General features: G+C 44.0%; 1 protein-coding gene across 5 annotated transcripts in view; it reads left to right on the top strand.

Annotated features, from left to right (window-relative positions):
- The first annotated feature begins 919 nt into the window (after window positions 1-919).
- vwa8 (von Willebrand factor A domain containing 8) overlaps window positions 920-11120 on the top strand; it is a 325734-nt gene continuing 315533 nt past the window's right edge. For 3 of the 5 annotated variants that reach the window (XM_048603037.1, XM_048603036.1, XM_048603035.1), the window contains exons 1-2: window positions 921-1204; window positions 3715-3792. In XM_048603037.1, the coding sequence (XP_048458994.1) occupies window positions 1063-1204; window positions 3715-3792 (220 nt within the window). In that variant the 5' untranslated portion in view covers window positions 921-1062. Of the gene's footprint in view, window positions 1205-3714; window positions 3793-11120 lie in introns of those variants that run through there. The other 2 variants (XR_007263236.1, XM_048603038.1) reach the window with 2 other exon arrangements.

The following is an 11120-nucleotide window of genomic DNA, read 5'->3' as shown; positions in this document are numbered from 1 at the left end:
CACCATCTCCCCTCCTTGATCACAAAGCCATCTCTGTGATAGGGCTCACAAAATAAAAATTGGGCGGCCACTTTGGGGAACATTTCAGTGAGTTACCTGGAGTTTCTGGTTGACTGTCATTCACTGTGCTATCCCCCAGACCTCGGTCTCAGATTTCCTGATGAAAATCAACATACACGCATGGAAACATCAATCCTAATGGGTATCGTAGCCTTAGCACTGAGGAGAACAGCTTTAGATCTAAACCTGCTGGTTTTGAACCTTCCAGATGCAAAACTGAAAGAACTGCGGATGCTGGAAATCAGAAACAGAAATTGTTGGAAAAGCTCAGCAGGTCTGGCAGCATCTGTGGCGAGAAATCAGAGTTAACGTTTCAGGTCGAGTGACCCTTCTTGATTCTGAAATGCTAACTCTGATTTCACTCCACAGATGCTGCCAGACCTGCTTACGTAATAAGAACATAAGAAACAGGAGCAGGAGTAGGCCATTTGGCCCATCAAAGCTGCTCTGCCATTCAATAAGATTGTGGCTGATCTTTTCTTGGACTCAGCTCCACTTAGCCATCCGCTCACCATAACCCTTAATTCCTTTACTGTTCCAAAAATCTATCCAGCTTTGCCTTAAAAACATTCGACGAGGTAGCCCCAACTGCTTCTTTTTCCAGAAATTTCTGATGGACCTCCCACCTGTTTCTCTTTGTTGAAACAACATGTTATGACAGCCCTGGAGCACGTGGAAAGGATCTCCTGCCCCAGAGGCAGGGACATTACCTCTTTGCCTCCACCTGTCCCACTCCACCGTGTCCTTGGTTGCCTCCCTGTTTGATATCTCCTTGGCCTCCTCCTCCTCCCTGTTTAATCTCACTCGCACACCTGGAGTTAGCTGGTCCTGAGAATATCTCCCACTGACATCTACTGCCCCGGAACCTTCCCCCAGTGAGGAACGCTTCCTCTGTGAACCACCGGAACCGATTGAGGGACGGACTGGTTTTTCCTGGTCCGCCGGTTGGATCTTCCTCCCCGGTGCGGGGCGCTCGGTCAGTGTCCTCAGGCGGCGGCGGCCATGCAGTCCCGGCTGCTGCTCCTCCCGGTCCGTGGCGGCGGCGCGGCGGCCGCGGCCCTGCGGAGACTCTCCAACATCGCGCTGAAGCCGCTGAGAGGAACCCGGGCCCCGCTCCGAGTCAGGAGGCTCGAGACGGCGGCAGGTGCGAGCGGATACCCCCACACCCCCCGAGGGAGATAGGTATAGGGATAGGGATAGGGAGAGAGGGAGAGGGGTGGGAGTGGGGCAGGAAGATTCCCCACTCCCCCATTGAGAGAGATAGGGAGGGGCTGGGGTAGGGAGAGCTGCAAAGAGGTTAGGGGGTGGTGGGGCAGGGTGACTATCCCTCTCCCACAAGAGAGAAGGGGGTAGGGCGGGGAAGGATGGAGCAGGGTGACACACCCGCAGACAGACGGAGGGCAGGGTGACACACCCCTTCCCCCCCACCAGAGAAAGGGGGCAGGGAGACCACCACAAAGAGGGAGGGAGGTGGGGTTGGGCCTGGTGGGGAAGGGAGAATCGCCCCCGGGAGGGGGGGGGATGGGGGTGGGTAAGGGAGATCCCCAGAGAGGGAGGGGACGGTGTGGGAAAGGGAAGGGAGACCCCCAGAGAGAGAGAGAGAGACCGAGACCGAGGCCACGACCACGACCACCGTGGTAGCAGGAGAACTCCCAGAGAGGGAGGAGGGGAGAGTCAAAGAGCCACACCCCCGAGAAAGAGGGAGAGAACTTAACGTTCAGATTTTCCCTGCAGACAGTCGTCTTCCAGACCGGGCGACTCCCTTCAGATGAAGCATCCCTAAATTCTAGAAACCTTCCATCTCACACAGTCACCCCTCCACAAAACGCTCCCAGATTCACACAATTATTACAGCCTAGAAGGAGACTTAACAAATGTTTCCTTCTACACTGGAATAATTTGTCTGAATCTGGTAGTGTTTTGTGGGGAGATTTGCTCCATTTTGTCTGTGCCACGTGTGTGATAGTTTGCCTGTCTTTTTCCAATCACTTCCCACCTTGCTTCTTTTCAAATAATCATCCAATGTTACCTTGAATGCCTCAAGTGAATCTGCCTGCACCACATTTCCAGGCTGTGTATTCCATACCTTAGCCATGAGGAAGGGCTTTTTTCTCACATCATATTTGCTACCTTTGAAGCTCTCGTTAAATAGTTTGTTCCCACTCTTTGTGTGGGAACCAGTTCTCCTTATCTGTATCCAGATCCTTCATGATTTTCAAAATTTATCAGATCTCTTCACCTTCTTTTCTCCCACAAGCGGGAGAACGCTCCTAACATCTCCAATCTGTCCTCACTACTGAAGTTCCTCATCCCTGTAATTGTTTTTGCAAATCTCTTCTCCATGCCTTCCAATATATTTATTGTCTTCCTAAGGTGTGGCACCCAGAGTCGTATGCAGTACTACAGCTGAGGTCTAACATGTCTCTCCTTCCCGAAAGTATCTTCCTCGAAAATAACCTTTGCTCCCAGATGATGACCACCTCCAAAACTCCCTCCTACACTGCAAACAATACCAACCCACGTGCACTGTCTCCCAAAGTACCCTATTTCGCAGATCTGCCTGCCAGAATGCTGCTCTTTCTGGACAACTTCCCAGATTTTAGTTGCCTCCTGAACACTCTCACCACCTTGACACTGCACCACTTGCCTACACTTTCTTCAGTCTACCACCCTACCTCAGATGTTGTGTGTGTGTGGAGGTGGTTGGCGGTGGATGCATTAAACAGGTGAATGTTATACAATGGAGTACAAAAAGCAAACTCAAAAATCCTGTATGTCGATGGCTCTATTTCAATGCATAGTTCTTTCTGTTTGAATGTATGTATTTGTTTCTGTGTTTGTACTCTTTGGAAGTCATTCTCCATCTTCTTTCTGTTGTAGAGTTACATGGTACGGAAACAGACCCTTCAGTACAACTTGTCTGTGCCAACCAGGTATCCAAAACTGACCTACTCCCATGTTCCAGCATCTGGCCCATATCCCTCTAACTCCTTCCAATTTATGTACCCATCAAGATGCCTTTTAAATGTTTTAATTGTACCCACTTTCCCTGGCAGTTTATTCCATATACGCACCATCCTCTGTGTGAAAAAGTTACCCCGCCAGTTTACAACTTTTCCCTCTCCCCTTAAAACTGTGCCCTCTAGTTTTGAATGTCCCTACCTTGGCTATTCACCCTATCCATGTCCCTCATTTCATTCTGTATTTCTTCTGTGAAGTGCCTCTTCATCTGAAGGTTGACAAAGGTTTCCTGAAAGATAAACTCAAGTATATGAGTTTGGGAACCAATGTATTGAAGTGAAAATTTTGTTCTCACTAATTTCAAATAAATGTGCGACTGCAGAGAAGGACTGATATCAGGGATATAGGATGTCGTGTGCATTTCTTAAACCTAGGCTCCCCAGTAACTGATGAATAATTTAAAGCTGTTGTGACCTATTGGAATTCATTCACTGATGGATGACATATGGTATGCAGGTTTCAGAAAAGGAAGATGCAGTGACAAAGGGTTAAGATTAGTATTTAGGTGTTGTATGCTGTGGTTGTCTTGCTGTAACCAGCGGGGCGCGCTTTTGAATTTTTTATGCAATCAACTGAAGTGGCAAGTGTTTTTTAAAATGTGAAGATTTACCCTGCCTATTTCAAATTTTATAGGTGACATAATTAGCATTGGTGACGTTCATTTTAAGCTGAAGCAGCCAAAAAACCCTGAACTGGTGCCCTTGAAACACAGTAAGTAGGATTGTGTTTTCTCCCCTGTTACAGTTATTATAAATGTTCTTCTGATTTGTACGCTGATGTATGTAGTTCGGACTGCAATGGTAGCAAAGGCTTTAAGGAGAACTGGTTTTATCTAAAGATGTTATCAATTATTATGGAAATTTTATCTTCACTGAATTGGGAATGATAACGTTTTATAAAAAGTGGTTCTCAATATGTGGAATCACTTGGAAGAAAGAGATCACAAGATTTTGTGCAATGACAGTAAAGGAATGATGTCGATGGAGGTCTAGGTCAGGGTGGTGTGTGGCTAACAATTTTCAGTTAGTGTTCTTCCAGTGTTTCCAAGGTGATAGAGAATGCGAGTTTGGAAGATGCAGTCAAAGGAAACTTTGAGTTGCTGCAGTGCATCTTATTGAATATTGGTGGAGCTGCACTCGTCTGGGCAAGTGGAGAGTCATGTATCGGTCAATGGGGGTTCTGGGGTGGGGGTGGGTGGTCATACAGCTTCCCAAGTGTATACCATTGTGCCACTACTTCTGCTGGGTCTGTCATGCCAATGGAACAGGACATAGCTATGGATGGTGTGTATTGTCTATAAAGTATTATACAGCTATGTCGGGCTGTTGTTTGAATAGTCTGTGAACAGCTGCCCCGATTTTGGCGTTCATCCCCAAATGTTAGTAAGAAGTACTTTGCAGGGTTCACAGGCCTGTGATTGCTGTTGCCAGGTTTCTGGTGCCTAAGTTTGTTCCTGGTGGTCTGTCCAGTTTCTTTCCTTTTTTGAGATTTTCATGTTTTAATGCAACTGAGTTTCAGAGGGCAATTCAGAGTCAAGAGTCAACCACAGTGCGATTCTGGAGTCACATATAGGGCAGACCAAGTAAGAACAATACATTTCCTTCCCTAAAGAGTATTGGTGAACCAGATGGGTTTTTACAATAATGGTTACACGGTAATTAGACTTAATTCCAAATCATCTGCTGATGTGAACTTGGTTCATATTACCCAGGTCTGTGGATTAATAGTACAGCAAAAATACCACAATGCCATTATTGGGGATGTGATTGTGAACAGGAAACACTCTGGGGAACTGATTGACAAGCACACACCAGGGCAGTGAGTGTGCGTGAGTGCACGCTTTGGTGAAGTGAGTGTGAACAGGAACAAAAGCTGGGGGTGTGATTGTGAATAGGATCTCAGACTAGGTCTGGGCTGTGGGAGTGATTGTGAACAGGACCCCACAGTGGGGATGGTTTGTACAAATGATTACGAACAGAAATCCTCACACTGGGGATGTGTTGCAGGAATCTGGAACATTTGGATGGTTATATTGCTAAAAAGCCTTAAGCAGGGATTGGATCTGGTGGTTTTCATCTCATGAGAGTCTTTGAAGTCCCCTTGCTAACAGAAAAGCCATGTTCTAATTTTTAGTTATGAACCACACAAATTTTCCACCTTGGGGCAGGAAGTATTTCAGAATACTTGTCAGTTCAATATCCAGTAGACAAACCCTGTAAACAAATCCCACATCATCAGGAGCTGAGCAATGTTTAGAAAGTGAGGGTTGTTTATCTCTCAGCATAATGTCCAAAGTTTAACCAAAGTCCAAAGTGATTTGTTGGTGTTATGTAAATACTGACTTCATCAGTTTTGTAGCTAGGACTGCTATTGCTGTTCTGTTATTTTTGCCATAACTGCATAGAGATATATAGAGATTCCATGAATGTGCAACATCAGATGGAATATAATGGCTTGGATTCTCTGCTGACCACAGTTATTATTCCAGTGTGGATGGGAGTCGCACATGGGGACATGCAAATCCCCGGAATTATCCAGGAAATTGAAGTTCCTGCAGGGCAATTTCTCTACGCCTGGGATGCTTGGAAAGTCTCCATTTAAATCAGAGAATTTGAAGGGTTCCAATGAAATTTAGAAATAGTTACTCAGAAAAAGTTATACCATTAAATAAAAATCCTGAGTAACTATTCAACTGACCTGTGCTTACCTCACATATCCCTACCAACTACACCATCTTCAGACCCGTTACACCTCCCAAGACCATGAACTAACAACCTCCAGGACTTGCTCCAGGCTTGATCACCCCTTCCATTGTCATTGAACCTAATGCTCCTTTTCCCCTCTCTGGAACTGACATCCAATATTTGATCTCACCAAATGACCCCTGATTTCTCCCGCTTCACATCTGAGTTCCCTTTCCCTTGTCACAGGACTAGCTCTCCACTTCTCCCACTCCCTTGTTCAACTGTTTCAGACCTGAACCCCATTCCCCTCTTCCTCTGCTCATGACCCAACCCCACTTTGCTCAGTCCAGACCTGATTCACTTCTTCAGCTGCCCCCGACCCAACCATCCCTCACCGCCAAACCCGATTCTGCCTCCCTGACCTACCCTAAACACTGTATCATGGATCTGCCCTATTTGCTATCTTGCACCCTGGCACCCTACCCACTTGGCATTCTGCCCACCTTCCACCCGACCAACTTGCAGGCTCTGAGCCTGGTAACTTGGTACTGCCTTCTCAGTAACATAATCTCGCACTTGCCTTGTATACTTACTGGTTGAGAGCAGCTGTCAAGGTTGCTGTCTGTGATCCTGGACAAAGAAATTTCAGAGTGTAGAAGCTGACACCTGTGGAAAAGGAGGTGTGGTTTGCCTCTCTCTGACAATCCTGCATCTCGAGAGAATGAAACTTCCAAAGCGGAAGTATGGCTCCGTATTTCTGAAGGAACCTTGATTAGAATCAAAATATGGAGCTCTCAACTTTCATAAAATAGAAAGGGTGGAGTGACAATGTGCATGAAATTACTACTCCTTGGAAAGTCTGTCTCAATGTGAACATGTGTGAGGTTGTTCGCTTTGGTTGCAAGAATAGAACTGTAAAATGTTTTTTAAAGGTGTGAAACTTGCAAATGTTAATGTTCAGTGAAACTTAGATTTAGTTATCAAGGAATGTAAAACCTTAGCATCCTGGTACAGTGAGCAATCATGTAGGCAAGTGACATGTTGAACTGTATTGCGAGGGGATTGTAGTATAACAAGAAGGAAGTCATGCTGCAATAGTATGAAGCGTTGGTCAGACTGGACCTGGCATTCAGCGCACAATTTTACTCCCCATTTGTATGGAAGGATATACCTGAATTGTAGGAGATACAAAAGTTTGGTTAAAAGTTCAGATTGGACCCTGGACTGAGAGGGTTGTCCTATGATGAGAGGCTGATTAAACTGGATCTATAGTCGCGAGAGTTGGAAAGAACGAGAGGAGATCTCATTGAAACATACAAGATTCTAAAGGGGTTTGATAGGTTTCAGCTGGTCAATTAATCTAAAGCAAAGAGTCACACTCTCAGGATTATTATTTTAGACTGACATGAGGAAAAATTTCTTCACTTAGAGGATTCTAAATCCTTGGAATTCTTTGACTTAGCGGGTTTTGGAGTCTCTGCTGTTGTTGAATATTTTAAAGGCTGGAATAGGCAACTGTTTGATCTCCCAGGGAATCAAGATATGAGGAGCAAACAGGAAAGTTGAGTTGAAGTTGAAGATTAGACATGACTATATTGAATGATGGGCCAGCACTGTTTATTTCTGCTCTTTGTTTCATGGCATTCTTATATTCTGATTGTGTTCTGTTCAAGCTTTGCTCTCCAGGTCTTCCCATTGTTGATATCTGGTTGATGTCACATACTAGGTGAGGTTAAAGGAGGGGGTCCTCCAGTTTTCTGTCCTTCACTCTCTGGATGATCAATGAGAAAAATATAGAGTAACATTTCAACTTACGGGCCAAATAGAAAAATATAACTTCAATCCAGTCCCCTCTAGATAAATTAAATGTTAATTATTACGTACATATATTCAACTTTTCAGCAGCGTGAATGATTAACTCTGACCATTTTCCATTTGTTTAATTAGTGTGTGCATGTTGGGACAGCTCTCCTTGGAGAGAAGAAGCCTGAGAGGCCTGATTTGATTGAGATTTTCAAAATTATAAGTGGACTGTATAAAGTAGATAGGTAGAAGCTGTTTCTACTCATAAAAGGAACAAGAGGAGAGAATATAGATTCAAACTGATGTGCGAAAGAAGCAAAGGTGATGTGAGAAAAAAATATTTTCAAGGAGTGGATAATTAGGATATAGAATGCACTGACTGGAAATGGGGTGAAGGCAAGTTCAATTGAGGCATGCAAGAGGGCATGACATGATTGTTTGAGTAGAAATACTGTGCAAAGGTGTAGGGTGAAAGCTGGAGATTGGCACTAGTCAATGATGCTTGTTTGAAGAGCTGGTGCAGTCCTGATGGGCCGAATGGCCTCCTTTTGCCCCATAACAATTCTGTGATAAAGATCAGCTGAGCGTAAGGAGCAGTTGTATTGGGTGAGAAGGATCTTCATTTGTTCTTTGACAGGATGTGGACGTGGCTGGCAAGGTTAGAATTTATTGTCCATTTTAATTCCCCTGGAACTGAGTGATATATTAGGCCATGTCAAAAGGCAGCTAAGGGTCAATCACAATATTGTGGGCCTGGAGTCACATGTAGATCAACTTAAATAACAATAGCGAATTCCCAAAAATTATTGATGACTTTTTATGACAATTAATGTTCTGATTGCTGTTAATGAGACTAGCTTTCTTTTAACTGCACTTGTGCAGCAGCACAGTGGCTCAGTGGTCAGCACTGCTGCCTCACAACACCAGGGACCTGGGTTCACTTCCACCCTTGGGCGATGGTCTGTGTGGAGTTTGTGTGTTCTCCCCACGTCTGCGTGGGTTTTCTCCAACAGTCGAAAGATAACTAAAAGAAACTAACGTGCACACGTTAGTTGTATTGATCATGCTAAATTGCCCTTAGTGTCCAGGCATGTGCCAGTTATGTGTATTAGCCATGGGAAATGCAGGGTTAGAGAGGTAAGATTGGGGGGTGATGCTCTTCTGAGGATCGGTGTGGACTCAATGGGCCAAATGGCCTGTTTCCACACTGTAGGGATTCTATGAATTATTTGATCACCTGTCTCCAGAGCATTAGCTTATGCCTGTGGATTAGAATTGCAGTGACATTACCACAGTGTCTCATTTCATCTGCGATGATGCTCAACGTTGAGTAGTGCGTTGATTAGTTGGTGTGGGCAGATTTAAACAACAGATGTGAAGAAACACAATATGTATGTTAAAAGCAGTTTTGCTCATTAGAAAATAGAACATGAAATATCACAGCTTCTTTGATACTTATGCCAGAAATTGTTGAATGGCCCACGCTGTTACCTTATTTCAAGATTGTTGCCGGTATTGCCTGTAATCTTTGTTTAATGAAGCTCTAAACAGCGACTTATTGAAGTCCACTAAAGTGAGTACCTGTAAAGAGGATCATTTCTTAACTCCGTGACACCTGTGCATCAAGCAGCCTATATTAAGGAAGGTGTAGAGCTGGATGAATATTTTCATCCAGCTTTACACCTTGTTATCTCAGATTCTCCAGCATTGGCAGTTCCTACTATCTCTATATTAAGGAAGGCTTATTTTTAGGTCCTGCTTCACTGTGACACAAAAGATTCTTACACTGAGGTTGGAAACTACAGGTTATCATTCCCTGGGTACAACATTGGAAATTATGGTCAATCTTCTCATCACTTGACCCAAGTAAAACAAAATGAATGATAAATATGTTTAATTATTTTTCATTCAGAGATATTCGTTACAGGGTGTTACAAGGAGTCTATGGAATTTTAGAATATAGAAGCAGGCCATGTTAGAAACATAAAGGTTGTGATGCTTCAGGTGATCTTCATGTGAGAAAGCCACAATAATTTATGTATAGACCCTTTGATAGGCTGACCTCAGGTTTGGTGAGTGGTGCGGTCTTCTCTTCTGCAAGTTAAGCAACTTTGCAGCTTTGCATAATTTCAGTTTGACTTGTACGTTATTGTTCTCCTCAGTGCAATCATGGCATAACTTGATTATTTTATACAAAAAGCTTAAAGCAATTAGGATTCACCAGCATCTGTGATTATTATTAACATGTGAGATATAGAGTTTCATGAAGAGGAAACAGTGGGAGGATTTCGGGCACAGCTCAGGATGGGAACAAGGGTTGGGAGCAGATGCGGTTGCAACTGGACCCTTGAATATTCTGGATTCACTTGAGAGATATTCCTCTCGTTTGAAGAACCGCATTTCTTTCTGTTCTTGCATGTCTGGTGTATTCTGCGCAGGATGTTCTCAGTTGACTTCAGTTCTTGTTTAATATTCCCTGCAACAACTTTCCTTAATAATTGTAAATGGATATTGATTCAAATGTACTCAAGATTAGGCTGTTTTCAAAATATCTGTTTCACACCTTGGAAAGTTCTTTCTCACTCCAATGTAATTTCAAGCTGAGAAAATTGCACATAATCCATCTGCATTCCTGTTGTCAGGAATAAGCAGTTTATAATTGGAAGCTCTTGAATAATGTGTGGCTGAATATTCTAAAGATGCAGTGGGACCCTGAATTTTGATGTAATTTCCCACAACTGGGTACCTTCTCCACAATGCTCATCAGATCTATTAGATCCATCCATCAAGAAGACAACTCTCACTATTAACCAAAAAAAGTGTTCTTGAAATTTATCCCTGAATCTCATTTTTTTTTAAGGCTAGGCCAACATTTATTACCTATCCTTAATTGCCCTTGAGGAGGCGGTGGTGAGTTGCCTTCTTGAACCATTGCAGTAGAACGGATGCAGGAGGTAGTGTTGAAGGAGCCTCTGCCCTTGAGATTGTCTAACAGGTTTGAGATTCTTGCTCCCTGTGTGGATGAGAGTAGGGGCTGTATGGAGGATGAACAAACTGACCATAGCACTGTGGTAGAGGGAGCCATTCAAGAATGGAGGAGAAAAGAGAAATGTAGTTGCAAGTGGGGTAATATTGTCATGTGAATAGACACTGTTCTCTGTGGCCAAGATGGAGAGTCCCAAACACTGTGTTACCTGCGTGCTAACCAGGTTCAGGATGTCTCAACTGGGGTGCAGAGGAACTTGGAGTGGGAGGGGAGAGATCCAATTATCGTGGTCCATGTAGGTAGGAAGAGAAAAGAAGTTCTGCTGAGGAAATATGAGCAGCTAGTGACTAAATCAAAAAGCAGAACCAAAAGATGATAATCTCCACATTAATACCTGAGCTGCAAGCCAATTGGCACAGGGTCAACAAGATTAATGAGGTAAACATATGGCTCAAAGATTGGTATGGGAGAAACAGGTTTGAATTAATGAACAATGCCACCAGTACAAGGAAGGAGAGAGCTGTTCCGATGGGATGGGTTCCAACTGAATCTTGCTGGGACCAGAG

The sequence above is a fragment of the Rhincodon typus genome, chromosome 11 (assembly GCF_021869965.1).
Source record: "Rhincodon typus isolate 14 chromosome 11, sRhiTyp1.1, whole genome shotgun sequence".
NCBI lineage: Eukaryota > Metazoa > Chordata > Chondrichthyes > Orectolobiformes > Rhincodontidae > Rhincodon > Rhincodon typus.
Note: the sequence above shows the minus strand (reverse complement) of the source record. Positions and strands in the feature narration are given on the sequence as shown.